The sequence below is a fragment of the Platichthys flesus genome, chromosome 11, assembly GCF_949316205.1.
Source record: "Platichthys flesus chromosome 11, fPlaFle2.1, whole genome shotgun sequence".
NCBI classification, from domain to species: Eukaryota; Metazoa; Chordata; class Actinopteri; order Pleuronectiformes; family Pleuronectidae; genus Platichthys; species Platichthys flesus.
Window position 1 is genome coordinate 26170919 of NC_084955.1, and position 23056 is coordinate 26193974.

At 46.2% G+C, this 23056-nt stretch overlaps 3 protein-coding genes across 5 annotated transcripts; all 3 read right to left on the reverse strand.

Moving 5' to 3' along the window:
- Positions 1-232: 232 nt before the first annotated feature.
- On the reverse strand, positions 233-9670 carry tmem116 (transmembrane protein 116). Its single transcript, XM_062400250.1, has 11 exons — positions 9568-9670; positions 8819-8865; positions 8534-8597; positions 8288-8419; positions 6621-6725; positions 6322-6371; positions 5781-5864; positions 5541-5676; positions 5320-5464; positions 3864-3943; positions 233-2710 (listed from the first exon to the last, which is right to left on the reverse strand). Exons 1-11 carry the CDS (start codon positions 9616-9618, stop codon positions 2540-2542), a joined length of 1065 nt encoding a protein of 354 aa, XP_062256234.1. The 5' UTR covers positions 9619-9670; the 3' UTR covers positions 233-2539.
- Positions 9671-10445: 775 nt separating this feature from the next.
- On the reverse strand, positions 10446-19285 carry LOC133965608 (zinc finger protein 271-like). Of its 2 annotated transcripts, XM_062400251.1 has the most exons (9): positions 18885-19285; positions 17262-17503; positions 15592-15680; positions 14620-15290; positions 13743-14099; positions 13217-13426; positions 12801-12902; positions 12216-12435; positions 10446-11769 (listed from the first exon to the last, which is right to left on the reverse strand). In XM_062400251.1, the coding sequence occupies exons 3-9, from the start codon at positions 15638-15640 to the stop codon at positions 11045-11047; spliced, it is 2334 nt and encodes a 777-aa protein (XP_062256235.1). In that variant the 5' UTR covers positions 15641-15680; positions 17262-17503; positions 18885-19285; the 3' UTR covers positions 10446-11044. The 2 variants fall into 2 exon arrangements, with proteins under 2 accessions (XP_062256235.1, XP_062256236.1); XM_062400252.1 differs by lacking the exon at positions 17262-17503.
- Positions 19286-19837: 552 nt separating this feature from the next.
- Positions 19838-21632, reverse strand: mrps12 (mitochondrial ribosomal protein S12). Of its 2 annotated transcripts, none has more exons than XM_062400253.1 (3): positions 21453-21632; positions 20950-21000; positions 19838-20318 (listed from the first exon to the last, which is right to left on the reverse strand). In XM_062400253.1, exons 2-3 carry the CDS (start codon positions 20996-20998, stop codon positions 19936-19938), a joined length of 432 nt encoding a protein of 143 aa, XP_062256237.1. In that variant the 5' UTR covers positions 20999-21000; positions 21453-21632; the 3' UTR covers positions 19838-19935. The 2 variants fall into 2 exon arrangements, with proteins under 2 accessions (XP_062256237.1, XP_062256239.1); XM_062400255.1 differs by lacking the exon at positions 21453-21632 and adding an exon at positions 21400-21423.
- Positions 21633-23056: the final 1424 nt, after the last annotated feature.

Consider the following 23056-nt stretch of genomic DNA (forward strand, 5'->3'; position numbering starts at 1 on the left):
ACACACAGAGCAGTGAGCGACCATGTACGCCGCTCGGGGAGCAGATGTTGGGGGAGTAAGGTGCCTTGCTCAGGGGCACTTGACAGGGTAGGGAGACTCTTGGATTTTTGGACAGATCAATCCAGGTTCGTCTTTTGTTGTCTCTCCGTGGAGTCGAACCAGAGACGAACCAGAGACCTTCTCTGCCCATAGTCCAAGTTTCTGCCACTAGACCACCACCTCTCCCAACGAGACCACGGAACTAACGAATCATAACATTCACCTGAGTTTCTGCCCCGCCCACCTAAGATCTGATAGGTCACAGCTTCACCCTGATTGACACCTGTCTAACCAATAATCAAAGAGAAGACCACCTGATGCATCTCATTGAAAGAAGAAGATGAAACTAAAAAGAATTTAACAAAAACAAACTCTTGATGTTGAAGAATTTCTTTTTAACTTATTTTAGATAAATTCTCAGGAAATCCAGAAACTCTTTGTTTCTCTTCTGGAACAGAACTCGTCTACGACACAGGAAGTCCTGTACAGTACATGATGAACACGGCTGCTAACAGATTAGCATGCTAGCAGACGGGTAAACATGATGTAGGAAAACAAAGATGAGACAGGAAATATTTTTATTATAAAACTACAATGAAAACCAAAATATTCACTAATTACGCAACGTTTCTTGCAACCGTGTTTGTAACCTCATCACAACATTAATTCCAGGTTATTTTTTACAATCAATAAATGATGGTGAACAGGGTAAGAAGATAAATAATATAATAATATTCAAACATTCTTATCCTTCATATTTTACACAAACAACATTTTCTTCATATCGGACGTTTGCTTTGTTTTTCTCAATAAAAAAATCTATAACCTCAACAAAACCAGTGTAAACCTATTTTGTGTTTGTATTTTCCACATTTAAAGTTAGAAAAGTTAAAGAACCACTTTAAAGTTGCAGCTCCATTCTAAACATTTCATCTGAACTCTCTTGAATGTGACACAGTAGAAACGTGCAGGGGACACTCTGATCTGAGGTCACAGATTTGATGACGTGGTGAACTTCCGTGTTTCAGAGAAGTCGAGGTCTGAAGCAGAGGGAAGTCATTGTTCGAGGGCGGGGGGGCGGTGTGGAGTTCCTAATGAGGGAGGCCTCCTGCGTCAGGCCGAGTCCGGGGAACGCACCGGTGGTCATGTGGTGCAGCCGCCTCAGAGACTCGCTGCACAGAGGATCAGCAGGAGGACGACCAGGGGGAGGAGCCAGGTCCGAGCCTCTGAGGTCACAGACTGAGAGACTCTCCAAATATCTATCTATCTATCCATCCATCTATCTATCTCATTATCCATCTATCTATCTATCTCTCTATCTCATTATTTATCCATCTATCTATCTATGTCTCTCTCTCTCTCCATCTATCCATCTCTAGCCATCTATCTATCCATCTATCTCGCTCTCTCTCCATCTATCCATCCATCTATCTATCTCTCTCTTTATCCATCTATCTATCTATCTCTCTCTCTCTCTCCATCTATCCATCCATCTATCCATCTATCTCTTTATCCATCTATATGTCTATCTCTCTCAATCTATCCATCTATCTATCTATCTATCCATACATCTATCTCTCTCTTTATCCATCTATCTAGCTATCTATCTATCTATCTCTCTCCAAATATCCATCCATCTATCTATCTATCTCATTATCCATCTATCTATCTATCCATCCATCTATCTATCTCTCTCATTATCCATCTATCTATCTCTCTCTCCATCCAACTATCCATCTATATATCTATCTCATTATCCATCTATCTATCTATCCATCCATCTATCATCTCTCTCTCTCTCTCCATCTATCTATATATCTATCTATCTATCTCATTATCCATCTATCTATCTATCCATCCATCTATCTATCTCTCTCTCTCTATCCATCTATCCATCTCTATCTATCCATATCTCTCCCTCTATCTCTCTCTATAATCCATCTCTCTCTCTCTCTATCCATCCATCTATCTATCTCTCTATATATATATATCTATCCATCCATATCTCTCTCTCTCTCGCTCTCTCCTGTCTTCACTGTGACCTTTGACCTTCATCAGAACAGTGTGCTACGAACTCCTCACACCGCTGAAGACTTTTAATTTGAAAAGCCAGAATTGTTAGGTGTAAACTGTCAAAGTTTCTACATCTGATGAACTCAGGATGTTTGAATATGTTTTCAGACTAAACTCATTTTAATAAGATGTTTTCTGCTTCTGTTCGTGTGGCTGTACTGACGCTGAGCAGCAGGTGTCACATGACCTGGAGCAAACCAATAATAGGACGCAGCCGTCTGTCTCTTTCAAATCCTGTTTCTGTCCTTCTTCCTCTTGACGTAAACCCCCCCTCCTTCTTCTTCTTCCCCTTTTCAGAGGTTCCACATGGCAGGTGGACGCCTCGTGTCCTCGGTGGTTTCCCTCAGTGGAAAGGGAAAGTTCAGACTTTCCCCTGGTGTCTTTACTGCAGGTGTGGTGACAGTTTGTCCCTCGCTGTCTGTCTGTCTCAGCTGATGTTGGGCAGCGCCAGGTAGTTCTTCTTCTTCTGTGATGAAAGCAGAGGCGTCTGAGTGTCCACGTCCCGAGACAGAATGGACCTGCCGGCGCGGCGGAGGCTAGTGTGCATCCAGCCGTAGACCAGACAGTTGAGGAAACCCTGCGAGGCCGAGGTGAACGTCTGGGGACAGAAGACGAGACACTGATTCAGAAAGATTCATCTGAACAAGTTCCATCTACTGATGGTGTCTCAGATGGAGACACCATGAGGACTGTGTCCGACATGAACTCCAGAGAATGTCCACAACTTAGTGTCAGGAGTTTGTCTTTCACATGGGGACCGAGAGGTGGAGCTCCCGAATCGGCCCCTAACGGCGTGCACCATGGGACATGATCGGGGACATTGTGATGTCACGTGTAAGACAGATGGACATCTGGTTGAATGGACACTCCCTCTCCCCCCCTCCACAAAACACTGGACAAGCTAAGGAGCAGCTTCAGCCACAGACTCATTCTAAGACTGAACAACTCCTCTACCTCTGTCAGAGCCACCGTCACAGAACTGACCTGAACACACCTGTCTCCTTCACTGTGCACCCTGTACCACACTCCGCTCCATACACTGGAACACTCCACATCATATGTGATATGTGATCATATAAACCATATTGATACTATATATCATTTTATACAATAATACCGTCTTTTGCACACTCTGTCTACTTATTCTCACACTCATAGTATATTATATTATCTATTGTAAAGTCAAATACTTATATTTATACCTCTACTGTATATCATATATTATATCATACTCTTTGTATATTATTTGTATATATAAGTCTATATACACATATTTATACATGTGTACATGTTATTATTATTATTATATTTACTATATTTACTATGATTATATATACTGTTGCTGCCATTATTACTATATACTGCTATTATATTGGTATAATTACTATCATATATAAATATATATTATGTTATATTATATACTATATATACTGTACTATTTTTATATACTGTCTAACAATAACATTACCATCATATCATCAGTACTATTACCATCATCTGCCACTGCACCTTATCTACCTATTCATCTTGTGTTTCTGTTTCTTATTCTTTCTACCTCAATATTTTTATTTTATTCTATTGTATTTTATTCTATTGTATTCAAATGTACCGGCTGCTATGACGACTTCATTTCCCTTCGGGGAAGAATAAAGTAATCAATCTATCTATCTGGTTCAATGGGAGGAGCCAGAGTGAACATCTCTGATTGGCTGGTTGCCAGTTCCAGTTCTTAAAGAGACAGTCCTCCTGACCTGTGAGACGTAGAGGACGGCGGCGGATTCGCCCTGAGACGCTGACGGCTTCACCAGCCGCAGGAACGCCAGGGCCGCGGCTGAGGGGAGACAGGAGCCATGTTCACAAGAAACTCAGACACATATTTAAATATACACATATATACATATATACATATACACATATACACATATATACATATATACATATACACATATACACATATATACATATATACATATATACATATATACATATACACATATACACATATACACATATACACATATATACATATATACATATACACATATACACATATACACATATACACATATACACATATATACATATATACATATATACATATATACATATATACATATATACATATATACATATACACATATACACATATACACATATACACATATACACATAGACACATAGACACATAGACACATATACACATATACACATATACACATATACACATATACACATATACACATATACACATATACACATATACACATATACACATATACACATATACACATATACACATATACACATACACACATACACACATACACACATACACACATACACATACACATATACACATACACATATACACATATACACATATACACATATACACATATACACATATATACATATATACATATACATATACACATATATACATATATACATATACACATATACACATATACACATATACATATACACATATATACATATATACATATATACATATACACATATACACATATATACATATACACATATATACATATATACATATACACATATACACATATACACATATATAAATATATACATATATACATATATACATATACACATATACACATATATACATATATACATATACACATATACACATATACACATATACACATATACACATATACACATATACACATATATAAATATATACATATACACATATACACATATATACATATATACATATATAAATATACACATATACACATATATACATATACACATATACACATATACACATATACACATATACACATATACATATACACATATATACATATATACATATACACATATATACATATATACATATACACATATATACATATATACATATATACATATACACATATACACATATACACATATATAAATATACACATATATACATATATACATATATACATATACACATACACACATATATACATATACACATATACAAATATACACATATACACATATACACATATATACATATACACATATACACATATATACATATATACATATACACATATATACATATACACATATTTATCTTAACCCTGCTTCTTCCATCAGTGGAACCATAGCAGCCAATCAGAAAGCTCCCTGTCCCCTCCCTCAGTACCCCTGTTGATAGAGTAGGGGACAGACCTGGTCCCCAGCAGAGGACGAAGACGAGCGGGTACAGCAGCATCCGTCTGTCCATCACACGGAAAGATGTCCGCTGCTCGTTGCCAAGGTAACCGCTGGAGGTCACAACGCGGCGGTAGATGCGACGCGCCTTCACCATGACGACCTGCAGCAGCGGGGGGGGAGGCCGCCATCTTGTTTAGTGGTAAACGAACGGACACATTTTTACGAACGCGACTCACCGTGATGATGAGGAGCGTGAGGACGAAGGTGATGAGGAAGACGGCGATGGCGTAGGTGTGCAGCAGGCGGCAGGCTCTGATTGGCTGCTGGAGCTCTGAGGTCAGGTACAGCGCTCCAGTGTCCATCAGCAGACACCTGGTCGGGGGCGGAGCACCACGAGGTCAACGCCCAAACAAAACATCACTTCCATTTTTAATTTTCTCTTCATCATTTCAGATCTATAATTAGAACGCCCTCACCTGTACGGCTCACTGAAGTTGGTCTGACATTGGCTGAGGTTTCCTTGAATGAACACGGGCGTCATGAGCAGCAGAGGGAGCAGCCTGGGGACAACACGCATGTTACACGTATGATCTTACAGCCTGGGGACAACACGCATGTTACACGTATGATCTTACAGCCTGGGGACAACACGCATGTTACACGTATGTTCTCACAGCCTGGGGACAACACGCATGTTACACGTATGATCTTACAGCCTGGGGACAACACGCATGTTACACGTATGATCTTACAGCCTGGGGACAACACGCATGTTACACGTATGATCTTACAGCCTGGGGACAACACGCATGTTACACGTATGTTCTCACAGCCTGGGGACAACACGCATGTTACACGTATGTTCTCACAGCCTGGGGACAACACGCATGTTACACGTATGATCTTACAGCCTGGGGACAACACGCATGTTACACGTATGATCTTACAGCCTGGGGACAACACGCATGTTACACGTATGTTCTCACAGCCTGGAGCTGAATGAAGATGTGAACTGACCCTGAGAGCAGAGCCGTGGTTTGATCAGCTGTTCTCACTCTGTTGGAAAACTGGGAACACAAGAGGAAGAGCAGCTCGTCTTCATCATGAACTCACATGCTTCATCACACTGTGAACACAAACTGCACTTTATTGTGTGGGTGATCTGTGATTGTCACACATGTGTACCTGAGTGTGTGCAGGTGTAAGTCCAGGTGTGTGTCCAGCTGTGTGTGCAGGTGTGTGTGCAGTTGTGTGTCCAGGTGTATGTCCAGGTGTGTGTGCAGGTGTGTGTCCAGGTGTGTGTCCGTTGTGTGTACCTGTACAGAGTATCCCTCCAGGCAGCTGTAGAGCTTCTCTCTCACTCCTCTGTAAAGGTTCCACATGTAGTTCAGTGTGTAGAAGAACGACGACATGTAGAGAACCTGACAGAACAAACACACACTTTAATAAAGAGAGATGTTGTGTGTCTCTATGGGATGTAGGTTTAGTGATGCTGTGAGTCTCTATGGGATGTAGGTTCAGTGATGTTGTGAGTCTCTATGGGATGTAGGTTCAGTGATGTTGTGAGTCTCTATGGGATGTAGGTTCAGTGATGTTGTGAGTCTCTATGGGATGTAGGTTTAGTGATGTTGTGTGTCTCTATGGGATGTAGGTTTAGTGATGTTGTGAGTCTCTATGGGATGTAGGTTCAGTGATGTTGTGAGTCTCTATGGGATGTAGGTTTAGTGATGTTGTGAGTCTCTATGGGATGTAGGTTTAGTGATGTTGTGAGTCTCTATGGGATGTAGGTTCAGTGATGTTGTGAGTCTCTATGGGATGTAGGTTCAGTGATGTTGTGTGTCTCTATGGGATGTAGGTTTAGTGATGTTGTGAGTCTCTATGGGATGTAGGTTCAGTGATGTTGTGAGTCTCTATGGGATGTAGGTTTAGTGATGTTGTGAGTCTCTATGGGATGTAGTTTTAGTGATGTTGTGAGTCTCTATGGGATGTAGGTTTAGTGATGTTGTGAGGGCACAGGAATTGGGACGGGGCCGTGAACTCTCTTCTTCTGTGGTACCGGTGTTCACGTGCACTCTCTGTTCACGTGCACGCTGGTGATGGAGCAGCAGCTGAGCTCGATGCCTCTGAACAAAGGATGTAGGTCAGGAATGTTCTCTGTTGTTTTCTCTTGTGCTGCTCTACTTCCTCTCTCCCTGGCCCAGTGCAGATCCAATCCGACCAATCAGGACGCGCTCATTGAAACGGATGTGATGCTGTCTGATGATGTTGAAGCATCAACGTGCACACACACGTGCACGTCATTTCAGATTCAGTGAATCTCTTTGTGTGACGTCTGCTTTCAGAAGTGTTTCTCCCAGGAAGTTGAGAGTTTCCTGAACGAATGAAAGTGAATTTCACGTGTTCCTGATTCTAGAGAAACGCTCAGTGGTTTGACCTTTGACCTTCAGCTGCTGGAGAAGGTCAAACTTAAAGAAACTGAAACTGAACTGTCACAGTTTCTTCTTCCAACGTCTCAATAAGTGAAACTGACCCAAGTGAATAATAACAGGTTGTAGCAGTGTGTTGTTGTGTTACCTGCTCCACAGTGTGCAGGATGTAGCAGTGTGTGTTGTGTTACCTGCTCCACAGTGTGCAGGTTGTAGCAGTGTGTTGTTGTGTTACCTGCTCCACAGTGTGCAGGTTGTAGCAGTGTGTGTTGTTGTGTTACCTGCTCCACAGTGTGCAGGATGTAGCAGTGTGTGTTGTTGTGTTACCTGCTCCACAGTGTGCAGGTTGTAGCAGTGTGTGTTGTTGTGTTACCTGCTCCACAGTGTGCAGGTTGTAGCAGTGTGTGTTGTTGTGTTACCTGCTCCACAGTGTGCAGGATGTAGCAGTGTGTGTTGTTGTGTTACCTGCTCCACAGTGTGCAGGATGTAGCAGTGTGTGTTGTTGTGTTACCTGCTCCACAGTGTGCAGGATGTAGCAGTGTGTGTTGTTGTGTTACCTGCTCCACAGTGTGCAGGTTGTAGCAGTGTGTGTTGAGGCCGCTGCAGCGCTCGGAGAACGCAGCGGCTCCGATCAGCCAGCAGAGGGCGAGCAGCAGGTCGGACACGCCGAGCAGGAGAAGAGGCTGAAGCTGAAACACAAAGTCACATTGTGATGCTTCAAGTTCCTGATTGTGTTGTTTGTTTGTTTGTTTGGATCTGTCATGTGACCCAGGTCTGTTAAACTCTGACAGGGAGCGACTGACCTCCGGCCTCCGGCTGAGTCTCTGTGACATCACACAGACGATGACGGAGCCCGAGCCCAGAACACTGTAACACAAAGACACACACATCACAACACGTCACTTCTTCATGTTTCAGGGGAAACAAACTTCTGCCTGAATAAAGTAAATCAACGATCAGTCCTCAGATCTCTGTACTTACTGAGGATCCTGTGAGTTACACCTTTAAAACACATGTGGATGAAATGAAAGTGTGAAACCGATTCAACAGTTCCTCAGACTGGAGTTGTGTGTGATGACATCACTGACCTGAGCAGAGCCGTGACCAGCTGGACGCACCTGACGGCTTCATACACCTGCGACCGGAAACATCACCAACCGACATGTGAGCAAAACACTCGACCACAACCAGAGAGAAACATGAAGTATTCACTAAAGATCAACTGAACTGTCCTAACGCAAAAAGAAAAATCTGCTTCTGACTTTCACCCCATAATGACGTCACAGTGACGTCACAGTGATGACGGGGCTCAGAGGGAAAACACACTCGACACGTGCAGACATTGAGTTTGTGGGATTATTGATTCTTGATAAGAAGAAAAACCTCAGGTGTGAAGTTGAAAGATGGAAAACGAGCAGCAGCATCGAACACGTTTCTCATCATCAGGAAACTCGTCACTTTCTAAACTAATAAACCACAGAAACTGAAGATACATGAAGAATATGAATGTGTCACAACTACATAATAATAATCATATATGTAATTGTGTAAATATATGGAGTAATGTTCTTCACATGTGAGCAGACGTCCTGCCAAACAGTTTGATATTTTCTTCAGTAAAAGTTAAATATCACAGTAAATAATGCAAATCTTGTTTAGTTCTGTTTCTCATGTCGCTGAGCAGCAGGTGACATCTTAATAATCAAAGTTTTCTGACCTGATGTTAAATCACATTTCACTTCTTATTAAAATCGTCTCCTGAGCCTTTATTGATTATGAATTGCTGAGAGGAACTGCATCAACAGACAGAACGAGGCTACACGTGGAGAGAACTGACCTCAGACCAGTCGACCGCGGCCGTCGTGTTGCTCTCGGAGATGTTGGACATTTCCTGCTGGAGGTCCACAGATCAGCTGGAAGGTAAAAGAGGAAGCTCGGTGCTGAGGCTCGATGGCACAGTGTCAGACGAACCTGCAGCAGCCTGCCTCTTATGCTGCAGCTGAGGGGGGGGGGGGGCCTGGGCGAGCAGGACCGCAGCACGACTCTGGGACCTGTCTCTCTACTGACATCCTGTGGACGGTTTTCACACGACACACAGACTGTAATGAATTCTGCAGCCTTTAAGGGAAACTGGATTTACTGCTCATCCCATCACTATAATCTTAAAATTGTACATTATTTATAACTGACTCTAAAATAACACCTGTAACTTTATATGCCGGGCCTTCGCTTTGCCCCCCCCCCACCCCCCACCCCAGAAGTAGGAGAAGAGGTGGAGCAGCTCGCTGTCTCCTTCCTCCATCATTTGACACCATGACACCACACAGCTGAACCTCATCATTTCCTCCAGCTGCTGTTCCATGTTCTGTGTCTCTGTCACTTTATTGAACATATTAAAAACACAATAGTTTCGCTGGTTTCTAGAATATCGTGAATCTGTCGCTGCGCGGACGCTTCACGTGTTTCTAGCGTCCGTCCCCGTAGAACAGACAAACTCTGCCACCTAGTGGTGATGACGTTGTTTGCAGTCAGAGTCTGTGCAGCGGTGGTATTCAGGTCCCGCCCATACACACTCTCAGCCAATCAGGATTCAGTCTCAGCTGTCAATCATGACGTCTCCGTCAGTCTTTATATCAAATAACTGATTAAATCCAAACTGATCAGAAACCATTGAACAAACATCAGTGAGATAAGAACGAGCTGAAACAACAGAAACATCTTTACAAACATTTATTTAACGTCTACTTTTCTGTTTGGTCCATGTCCCATCTGCTAACATGGAGGAGGAGGGTCCATGACCTGTACTGCAGCCGGACACCAGGGGGCGATGGAGATGTCCTAGTGTCACTTCTAGGAGTTCTCATGACGTCCATCTTTATTTACAGTCTGTGGGAAAAACAAGCAATGCAGTAGAAAAGACTGTATCGACCAATCAGAGGAGAGCAGTTCAGAGAGGGAGAATAGAAACAGATTCCAGCTGCAGATCGATGAGTCAGGATAACGTTAGCCTAGCTTAGCATGACGGCAAAAGAAAAGCTACCGACACATTTAAAGGTCACTGAAGAACGATCTGTCTCTGGTTTATTTACCAGTAACAGAAATGTAAAACCAGTGTATTTGCAGGACTGGTCCAGGTTCACAGCAGAGTTCATTCCCCTCAAGTTCCAAACCGACGCCTCACATCAGCTCCAGCTCAACTTTGTGTTTGCTTCAAACCAGCACCTTGAAAAATAAGACTTCAGTATTTCAGAAACAAACGGTTCTCAGGTTTCAGGAGGAACCGGCACCAACCGGGAAAACACCAGATCCGTCCTTTAAAGAGTCTCAGGGGCTCCGAGCGCCTCCTTTGCACCTTCTCCTGGTGAGGTCTGTGGTGAGGTCTGTGGTGAGGTCCGTGGTGAGGTCTGTGGTGACGTCTGTGGTGACGTCTGTGGTGACGTCTGTGGTGGCGTCTGTGGTGACGTCCGTGGTGACGTCTGTGGTGACGTCTGTGGTGACGTCTGTGACTCGTGCTTCTTCATGTGTTTGCGGTAGATCCTGGCTCCGCTCAGGTTCTTCTTGCAGATGTCACAGAAGTAGGGCTGTGCGTCCGAGTGCATGTCCACGTGGTAGGTGAGCTCCAGGGCGCGGCTGAAGCTCCTGCTGCAGAGCGGACACTGGTACCGGACTCCGGAGTGGGTCAGCAGGTGGGTCTTGAGCGAGCACTGCTGTTTGAAGGTCTTCTGGCAGACGGAGCACCGGTACGGCCGGGCGTCAGTGTGCAGCCGCTGGTGCCGGCGCAGAGCGCTGGAGAAGGTGAAGCTCTTGCCGCAGTCGGTGCAGGTGTAGGGCTTCTCTCCGGTGTGAATCCTCAGGTGCTCCGTCATGTGGACCTGCTGCGTGAAGCTCTTCCTGCAGGTGGGGCACTGGAACGGGCGCTCGCCGGAGTGAATCCTCAGGTGCTTCTGCAGCGCCGAGGCTTTGAAGCAGTCGCGGCGGCACACGGGGCAGCAGTGCCTCCCTTTCCCCCCCGCCGGCGTCTCTGAGCCGCTCGCTGAGTCTGGGAAAGAAGAACCACACAAGGTTTTAGTTTCAGTTAAAGTTGAATGAAAATGTGCTAATTTTCTATTTCTTCAACTTCCAGCTTGAAACTGGTCCAAATAATAATAATATTAAGAATTGTCCAAACGTCTTGTTTGAACCTGAAGAGAATCTGAACTCGTTCTGCTTGAGTCACTTCCTCAATGTGAAGGAACCAAACTGACCCGTGAGGCTCAGATGATCTGAACCAACAAACTGAGCCTCAGGGTCACAGCTCGGGATCCTTCAGATGTGAAGGTGAAAATAAAACAAGACGAGATTAAAATGAGATTCTGAACTGAGGAGAGAGGAGGCGAGGGAAGGAAGGTCGGGTAGGAGGCGAGGAGAGTGAATGAGATTCAAGTTCAAAAAGGTGAATAAAGAAACTGTGTCATGTGACGTGAGAGTTGAGTCCCAGTGACGAACCTGTGAGGGGCGGCCTCCACTCCTCTTCCTCTCCATCAGAGTTTATCAAACCACTGACGTCCCCGTCCTCATGTCCGTCCCCGTCCTCATGTCCGTCCCCGTCCTCATGGCCGTCCCCGTCCTTCCTCAACGCCGAGCGGTCAGGGTTCTCGTGGTGACCTGGCAGCCGGCTGGAGGTCCAGGTGAAGGACTCGGCGCTGGCTGAACGCTCTCCTGAGTCCTGGAGGATCAAAACAAACGGATCTCATGTTGACCCCTGTTGATATCTCTCACGTGCACAGCGGAGTCTCACGTGCACTGATCCCAGAGCAGTGAACTGCACAGACGTCTGAGGTGAGATTCCAAATGATGCTTAGTGAAAAAAGTCCTCTCTCACACACACACACACACACACACACACACACACACACACACACACACACACACACACACACACACACACACACACACACACACACACACACACACACACACACACACACACACACACACACACACACACACACACACACACACACAGGTGCTGCTTGACGTGTGAAACAAGAACCGAGCAACAGAATAAAAACCATCCATGTGAAACTGTACATTTCTTATCTGGTCGTCCAGAGCGTCTTCTTCTTCGTCCTCCATCTTCATCCCTCTTTTCTCCTCCTCCTCCTCCACAGTTTGCATGTTGGACCAGAACTCCTGAAACAGACACAACCTCACATTCATCTACCTCACATTCATCTACACCCTTTGGTTCTTGGTTGTTCTTCTGCAAACATCAAGTGAACCCACAGGTCCGATTCATTTCATGGTTCTAGATATGTCTTTGTTTTGAAAGACGGACTTGTGTTATCTTGAGACTTGTGTTATCTTGAGACTTGTGTTATCTTGAGACTTGTGTTATCTTGAGACTTGTGTTATCTTGAGACTTGTGTTATCTTGAGACTTGTGTTATCTTGAGACTTGTATGTGTGACACCAGTGCATCGTCTCAAACCTCTGTGGGTGGCGCACCTTGTCGGCGGGGGGGGCGATGAGTCCGTCTCTGACGTGGATCCTCATGTGCTTGCGGAGCAGGCAGGGCCGCAGGAAGCTCTTGGAGCAGATGCTGCAGCAGTGAGGTCTGTCGGAGGCGTGGATCTTCACGTGCGCTCTCAGGCGGCCGGCCGTGGGGAACGTCTTTCCACAAGCTGAGCAGCAGTGAGGCGTGTGCACGGCGTCCATCTGGACAGGAAGACAGACGTGTGTTAGGGTTTCATACGTCACATGTCCACTATTTCAAAGTCTTTTATAAACAGCCGACAATCTTCAGACCCAAGTTCACAACTTATCAAAATAAAAAGCTCCGTAATGCAGCGACTAAATGAATGATGTGCTTTACTTTGAAGAGAAATTGCCAAACAGGAAGTGATTGTGTGAGTATTGTCGCCAAGACACACTGCCCCCCCCCCCGACTAAGTGAGGATGAGATGAATGGATGGATTTACCTTCCACAGACAGACAGAGGAATCAGCTCAGACCAGAACACACTGACGCTCACCTGGTGGTCTCCTCGAGCAGGGGGCCCCTCCTCAGGCGGCCCTTCCTCAGGCGGCCCCTCCTCAGGCGGCCCCTCATCAGGGGCTGTGGCGGCACGTCCCTCTTTGCTGTGGATCTCCTGGTGCTTCCTGAACACCCTCTGCACGGAGAATCTCTTCTTGCAGACTGCGCACTGAAAGGGTTTTTCTCCGGTATGAGACCTGACGTGCTCGCTCAGCCGGGACGCTCTGGTGAAACCTCGGCCACAGGTGTCGCAGCTGAAGTGCAGCGCCCTCTGGTGGAGCTGCTGGTGCAGCAGCAGCTTCTCGGCAGTGGAGAATCTCTTGTGGCACAGGAGGCAGCTATGAGAAGTTTCCCCCTGAGGTTTGAGACAATGTGTGACCACACAGATGGAATAAGACCGGAATGATTTACTGGTTGAGCCAAAACAAATACCAGCAGATCTACAGGACTTTAATAGATATACCAGTATCTGTGTTTATAGTTGTATTCGTGTTTTTACAATGATTTTAAGGTTTAACTGTAAAATGTCAGACCTCAGTAACATTTCTCTCCCTCATGGGACATCTTATATCTTCAATATATATAAATCAGTCATTTCATTATCTGCAGTCCTAGCACATGTGACCCTGCCTCTGCCACCTCAGGTACGCTGTATTCAAATATCTGTATGTTGTGATAACGTTAACTAGAAGATTAGAGCAATTACCAAAACGAAAAGAACCAATAACCCTTGAAAGTGAAAACTGCTCTCGACCCCGGTCAACTTTTCAGATAGGAACCACTCCTCCACTCCACCGTGTCGTTGAACTTGGCTCTGAGGTCGTTGAGGGTTCTGGTTCTGTCACAAACATTCAGTTCATTAAAGCCCGACTCACCCTCTTGGCAGCTTGGAGCACATCTTCTTCCTCAGCGTGTTTCTGCAGGTGTTTCCTCAGCAGCCCCGGCCGGTTGAAGCTCTTGTGGCACAGCGAGCAGGGGTGGGGTTTCTGTCCCGTGTGGAGCCTCACATGATCCCTGAAGGACGACGGCGTGGAGAAGACCTTCTCACAGAACGAGCAGGAGCGCAGGTTCTCCTCTTTGTGGGTTTTCTGGTGGCCGCTGAGCCCGGTCCGAGAGGCAAAGCGCTTGGGACACAGCGGACAGGAGAACGGCCTCTCGCCTGTGTGCATCCGCTCGTGTTGTACGAGATGCCGCCGCTGAACGAAGCCTCGCCCGCACACCGAGCACTGGTGGGGCTTCTCGGCGGCGTGTCCGAGCCGGTGCCGCCGCAGGCAGCCCAGCTGGGCGTAGCGGACCCCGCAGACGGGACAGGAGTACGGCTTCTCTCCGGTGTGGACGCGCTGATGCACCGTCACGTTGATCTTCTTGCTGAAGCGCTTCCCGCACACGGAGCAGCTGTGGGGTTTGTCTCCTGAGTGCGCGGCCATGTGGTCCGCCAGGCGGGACGGGCGAGAGAACTCCCGGCTGCATACTGTGCAGCGGTGCCGGTATCTAGAGCGACCGCTGCCTCGGCTCACAGCGGCTCTGTCTGGAGCCGTCGCTCCTCCTGTAGGAAACACTGACATGAACATCTCAAGCTGCCTCCACACAGATTCAGAGCTCGACTCATTTAGATTAATGGGGCCGAATCGAATACCAGTGTAATTATTATTATGAGGGGGGAGGATCCACTCTGTGCCTCCAGGTTCTACACCTCAGTCACCACAGACATGTCTGATTCAAACAGGATGTCCTCCTGTCCCACAGCACGAGACACGTCTCATAGGAAGACTCGAACACAAACAGCTGCCACATGTGTGGCTGCTAATAGACATGTTTAGATGAAGGTGGAAGGAGGAGTCTCTGACCTTGAAAGTCCTCTCCTGTTTGTTCTGCTTCAAAAGTCACTCCATTCATCTCCTCATCCTCTGCTCGAGCTGGACGACTCTGGACACCTCTGGAGAAGACACAAGGAGACGTCAGTCACTTCCTGATCAGATCGATTATTACACATTAGACTTGTGTGAGGCTTCTTCCCGTTCATCTGGAGGAAGACTAGAGGGTGTGTCTGAGAGCTGCTCAGGAAAAACCTAGAAAGTAGATACCAGAAGGGGAAAGCAGATTTATTTTGGCCTTAAACTGTTGTTTGGATGTTTTCCAGAGTTTCACTCAGTCGAGGACGCACTGGATGCTGAGGTTGAAGCTTCAGTGTTACACTGTGCGCTCCTCGCCCCAATGTTCCCACATGTTCGAGTCCGACCCGACAACCTGCTGCTGCTGCTTCACAGGACCAACACTAACTCTACAAGATGTTTCCAGACAGTTTCCAGACAATGGGCCTGATTCAGCTCTTATCTCCACAAACTCTCTGGAAATCTTCATCTTCTTTGTGCATGGAACTGCTTTATCCCCAGCGCAGGACCCCCTGCTGTGTTCTCCTGACCTTCTACTCGGGGCCAGGTAGAGAAAGACTGCAGATAATGCAGAGCCTCTCACTCGGACTGAATGTTCACACATGCACCTCCTCAGGTATCTGCAGAGTTTGGTTCATGTGGAAAAGCAGCTTACATTAACATTGGGGCCAAAATTGATAGGTTACTCTAGAGATGTTCTACAGATAATGTGTTTGTGGGTTGTCTCTGAGTGTTTCTGCCAAATGAGATGAAATTCCCTACAGGTGTTCTGAAATATCACAAGAACATGAGGTTGCAATGAGCTTTATCTTCAACCAGCAAAATGTAATAATTTCATCTTTGAGTCCAAATAAACGATGGTACTAAATGTGAAGAAGTTCCCTTAAAGAGTTCCTCAGATATCGTGTTCATAAGGACGGGACGGACCGACGAGACGAGAACAAGATGCCTCCGGTCACATGAAGACAGTTGAGATGACACATCAACAGTTGGAAGATGAAGATGAAGGAAACTTCAGAGACGTGGAAAGAGGTTGAACAGCAGAAACTCAAAACTTGGAAAGTTAAAATTTACTGGAAGTTGAACGTTGAACAAAATTCTAGAATTAACTGAAATACGATAAGAAATCAGGATTTAGGATCTGAAAATCATTAATTGAAGAAGCTGAGAGTTGAAACAAAAATCATTTACTAACAAAGACATAAATAGGGTTAGGGTTTGGAATAAATATAAATTAACAGATATTAGAAAAAAACGACAAATCCCACATTTTGGTAATTTGATGGAGAGTCAGTTAACATGTGCGTCTTTTGGTCGAATCTGTGTCGTCTTCTTCTTCTTCTTCTTGTTCTTCTTCTTCTTTGAGGTTTCACGGCAGCGTGCATCCAAAACGTTGCATTCTTCTTCTTTGTCTGGTTTATTGTCGCGTGTCAACCAACGCCACGGTGCATTACCGCCATCCACTGTGTTCATCTTCCTGTTCCAAAAACTAAATAAATATTTTGAAATAGTCTCTGTGACATCATGGTTATCTTCTTGTTTGAGGACATGGTTATAATCCTTGACTGTTTATTTACATCCTGAGAACTGAGAAGAAATGAAGAGAATTCGTTGCAGTAATTCACCTTTAACTTTAGCTGCCACCCGCCATTAAACAAGAAGAAGAAGAAGAAGAAGAGGATGATGGGTGAGAACCATGGGATGAAACCGAAGTGCACCAGGTCATGTGACAGCCAGCGCATCCCGAGGTGTTGATGTGGGACACGAGGGAGCAGAGACGGACCGCTGACCCGCCGCCGGCGACACGGGTACGCAGCACGGTGAGCAGCTGAAGGAAATCCAACATCTGAGCCGGAGGGAGGAGGAGCTGGAGACCATGAGAGAAAAGTTCAAACTGACTGTAGACTGGTACAAACACTCAGCAAACACTGTGGCTTCAGAAGACTATAGAGATGTTAGAGCAGCGGCAGGTCAGAAAGAGCACAGAAGAACAGAGCGGCAGCAGCAGGAAGGATGACGAGCTGCCTGCAGCGCCACTGAAGAAGAAGAAGAAGAAGAAGAAGCTGTGGAGGAGGTTTTATACACTTCAACTGTGGCTAAAAACCATCAGGAATAAAGCGAGTTGAGCCTTAATTCACTCAATTAGAGGAAGCAGCTCATTCAGCTGAAGCTTCAATCCAGAGCGACTTCCACTTAGTGCATCAACCGCTATGAGCAGTCCTTCGAGGTTCAACCTCTTTCCAAAGACTCTTCGGCTGGGGCTGGGATTCGAGCTGCCGACCGTCTGGGCCCTCGAACCCTTCTGTTCACCAGTGTCCATGTGGTGTCTTCTTCAGTCCCGCTGTCGCTCGAGTTTTCCTCGGTTCGGAGCAGTGCTACTCTCCTCATTGGCTGTTCGTGTTGTCTGTCAAAACATGGATGGAATGAGTTCCATCAACGTTGAATCGACCATGTCGTTTATTGCTATCGAGGAAAAGTTATTTTACTGTAATTATCTTTGGCATCTTATCGCCGAGCCTTAGTTCAGACATGCACGTCCTCCAGGGAAGGAAGGGAGCCTCCAAGGAGTCCAGTGTCTGGAAGCAGCTTCTGGGGGGTTAATCTCTAAGGAGCTCCAGGTGGTGAAAGGTGGAGAACCAGTGAGTGAGTGATGGCTCCCAGTCTGACCAGTTACTAGATCATGTGATCAAGAAAGTTTTGTCTCTGCGTCTTGATCCGTTGAATCATTTTTATAGTAGTGTGTCTGTGTTGTGTGTGGACTGCTTGAGCGTCCAAAGCCAGTTTAACACATTAGGAGATTAAATCTTGATAAAAACTCTTCTGGAGAAGACGCTGTCACTTTCAACTCAGTGTGACAAATACGCTTCTTCAATGTAATTTGTAATTTTCTCTCAAACTTGGCTTTAATTCAGCTTCATGGGAAATTGATTACTAATAACAAGTTTAATTAATTTAAAAGAAGAAGATTCGTTTCATCCTCTGTTGTGAAATTCAAACTTTGGACAGAAAAAGACTTTTAAACAATTGGAAATGAAAACACGCGTTTTAACTGTTTCCACGATGCAGACTCGGTTAATCGACGGAGAAGCGGATCACCGGATATGAAACACATCGTCAGACGGTCTTTAAAATGTTGAGTCAACACATCGAGCTGTAATGACTGACTGTGGAGGCGTAATGCTAAGCTAACAGTTAGCCTGCAGATCAATAACCTACACAACACAAACACAATGAACACGAAACGTTACCGTCGTTTTCTGACGAGAGGAAACGAGCAAGGCACCGAGAACCAGCACCTTCTGACGGGGTGAGCACCAGGAGCTGGCGGGGGGGGCGGGCCTGCGGCTCGCGTTAGCTTAGCTTCTCCTAGCGTTATACTGATGTTAGCCTAGCTTCTCCTAGCGTTAGCTTAGCGTAATCTAGCTGTTGTAGCTTAGCTCCACCGCCGCTGTGCCGATTGGACTGGTTTCTTCTTCGGTGGTGTTTGATGTTAAATGTGTGAGTTAAAGTTCAGCTCGTCACGTGACGTCATGTCACAACCCACCGCCAGGGGGCCCTCCTGGTCCAGCAGCCGCTCGGTGCTGCCGCGGCCGGCGGGACCGAGAACTGCAGGAATCTGCTGAGGAGGAATCTAGAAGTCTCCTGGAACTGATCACGTGACCTGTTCATATTCCTCCGATACACTGGAGAGTCTCTGCTATCATAACATTAATAAACTCAACATAAGTTTATATTTGTTTTAATATCAGGTTCTTTACAACAGTCTACATGACTCAGTGTGGCGTTTACCGTCCACTCGGCCACAGGAGGGCGCTCACGCACATCTCAGCCATGAGCTGCTGTAAACAAACAGTTCCTCATGTTTCACCGGACACGTGTAAATATGAGAAATCAAACATGTGACGTCTGTTTCACTGGAGATTTAAACATGTCACGCAGCATTAATGAAATCAAGCAGTGTCAGGTAAATCTGGGTTTGTGTGACATGAGGCGTCTTTATTATTCTTCCTCAAATATGACTTCATGAATATAGGTTGAGACAAAGAGTCATATTGATCTTCAAATTATTCGCATGTGTCATAGTCATTATGATCCAGTATCAGTGCTGCACCGACGCTCTGTCTGAACAGGAGTAACACTCTGCAGCCGGGTTCCACCTGTGACGAGCACGACCGAGATCCCGTCTCTGTGCGTCCACAGGTTTCTGACTTGACCTTCGACAAGGTCACCGTGATGATGCAAAGTAAAGAGCACAAACATTTATGAAACAGCTGAGACTGAACGCTGCCCTCTCTCACTCTACTGTTTCTTCTTCACCACGTGGGCACAGTCATATTTGCCTCTGACCACGGTGAGTTTGACCCCGGGCAGGTCCTGTGTCCTCCCGCCCTGCACCAGCACCACGTTGTGCTCCTGTAGGTTGTGCCCCTCCCCGGGGATGAACACCACTGCCTCCTTCCCATTGGACAGACGCACCCGAGCGCACTTCCTGTTGGCGGAGTTGGGCTTCTTGGGCTTTCGGATCATGGTCTTCAGGATCACCGCTTTCAGCTGGGGCCGGCCAAACGTGGCACCGACGGCTTTAGGAGGCGGTTTGGGCTTCCCCTGCCGGTGCATCTGGTTGAGGGTGGCCATCGTCCTGGAGAGGAGGGGCCCCGTCCAGGCAGAGGCCTGATGGGAGGCTGCAGGAGAGAACACATTTTAATATGAAACATTAGATGGAGTTTGATGGCTAATTAATATTCATGAAACACATTCCTGTAGCCGGAGGTCTCTGAGCAGGTGAACGCTTAACGTTGGCCCCCTCTACCGGTCGCTCCACCGGACACCAAGCAGCAGCGACTGAAACCGGTTTGATCTCCTTCTGTGAGAAACACTACATGAAACATATTCCGTCCAGTAGGTTTTGAGTAATCCTGCACTGAAGCTGCTTTCAGACAAACTGGAGGAGCACGTTTGAATGTCCAGGTGAGACGCTTCCAATTATCTGCAGACTTCACCCCCCCCCCGACCTCATTGTATAGAGTCTGTATCAATCCAGGAGAATCTGCCGTTTGGCGGTTTAGCGGTCAGGTGTCCCTGGTTCGATGCCCGGCTCTGTGCGCTCTGCCCGAGGCGGAGAAGCTGTCATATGATCTCCTCAAACTTTCACTGGCAACAAGAAGACTGTGTGGATTATGGTTAATGAGCTTCATCCTCTGGAAGGCACCACATGTCCGTGGGAACCTGGTTCCAGTCCCAGCCTCAGTTTGAGTTACACATTCCTGAGATCGCTCAACACAACAAAGTCTAGATGAAGGAAAGTAAACGTACCTTGAAACAGTGACGTCAGAAACGGCCTCAGGCTCCATAACGAAGACATTTCTGAAACAGATCAGTGGTAACTGTCGTTAACTAACAGCTGATCGTTACAACAGGTCCGAGACGCAGGTCTGAGGTCTGCTGCTAGAGGCCTGAAGAGTAAATACATATATGTGTGGAGCTTCTCTTTTCCTCCTCTTCATCAATACATGCTACTGACGTCATCTCCTCCCAGGAGACGAAGAACAGCTTCAGTTCTTCTTCATTACGAGTTTGTTTATTACGTGGATCTGTTGAGAAGATTCTTAGTGTAACTACATGGTGACATACTAACTAACTACATGCGAACCTTCACTAACTAGTTCTGACCTGTGCTAACTAGTGCTGACATGTGCTAAGCTAAACTTACATCTTTAATTAAACCTGGATCTATATGAAGCAGTATACGTGCTACACGCTAACCTGTGCTAAGCTAAGAGACGCAGCGCAGAGGTCACGTGGTTTCAGGCACCAACCTGCTCCGAGCTCCGGAGAAACTCCGTCAGAGAAGCGGGAAAGACCGGGGAAGACAACCCGGAAGTCACGAAGCTTTTTTAATTGTATTACGTTTTTAAATACAATAATAAATAATCCACTCTAACCCTGAGCGCTAGGGACTCGGACTTGTAACAGCCGGAAGTTACATCACCCGGAAGTTATTCTCAAAAAGCTTCTTTCTTCTTCTGTGTTTATGGGTAAACAACGAAATGGCGTATTACCGCCATCAAGTGGAAAAGAGGGTGAATCACACCATACGCCACTATAAACAAATAAAATCTTTAATAATAAGTCAGATGTTTTATCCTAAAATACTAGAATGTGATTAATTTACATTCATCTGAGTTTTTTCGTATGTACCAAGCAGATGATATTTTTCTCTTGGGACTCGAACCTGTGACAGTGAAGTGGACCATGTTCCGCTGTCGATACATTTTCCATTGTTGTTTTTCTGCTTTAAAAAATCTGTTTTAAATATTGTTGAATTTGTTATTTTGCTGTTGTTATTGTAACTTTTTTTTTTTACTAAAACATAAATGAAGATCTTTGAGCGCCTCGTGCTGACCCACCTCAAGACCAGAACCAACCACCTCCTCGACTGCAGTTTGCCTACAGAGCCAACAGGTCCGTAGACCACTCAGTCCTCATGGGACTCCACTTCATCCTCCAGCGTCTCCACTCCCCCGGCACCTACGCCAGGATCCTGTTTGTGGACTTCAGCTCCGCATTCATCACCATCTCCCCAGCTCTTCTCCAGGACAAGCTGACACAGCTGAGCGGGCCTGAGCCCACCTGCAGGTGGAGCACTAACTTCCTGACCGACAGGAAGCAGCGCGTGAGGCTGGGGAAGCTTGTCTCTGAGCCCCGGACCATCAGCACTGGAGCCCCACAGGGTTGTGTGCTCTCTGCTCTCCTCTTCTCCCTCTACACCAACAACTGCACCTCCAGCCATCCCTCTGTCAAACTCCTGAAGTTTGCTGACGACACCACCTTATTGGATTAATCTCCAATGGGGACGAGGCCGCCTACAGAGAGGAAGTAAACAGCCTGGCTTCCTGGTGCAGCCAGAACCACCTGGAGCTGAACGCTTCAAAAACTGTAGAGACTGTAGCAGACTTCAGGAGGGGCCCAGCTCAAACCGCCCCTCTCACCATGTGAGAATCCCCAGTTAAACCAGTGGAGTCTTTCAGATTCCTGGGGACGATCATTGCACAGGACCTGAGATGGGCGAGAACATCACCTCCATCACCAAGAAGGCCCAGCAGAGGATCTTCTTCCTGCGGCAACTGAGGAAATTCAGCATGCCGCGGAAAGTGATGGTTGAAATCTACACAGCCATCATGGAGTCCATCCTCACCTCATCCATCACCGTCTGGTTCGCTGCCTCCACTGCCAAGGACAAGGGCAGACTGCAGCGGATCATCCGGTCAGCTGAGAAGGTCCTTGTCTCTGACCTGCCGGCTCTCATAGACCTGTTCCACTCCAGGACCAGTAGGAGAGCAGGCCTGATCATCGCTGATCCTTCTCATCCCGCTCACCACCTGTTCCAGAGACTCCCGTCCGGAAAAAGGTTCCGGGCCAT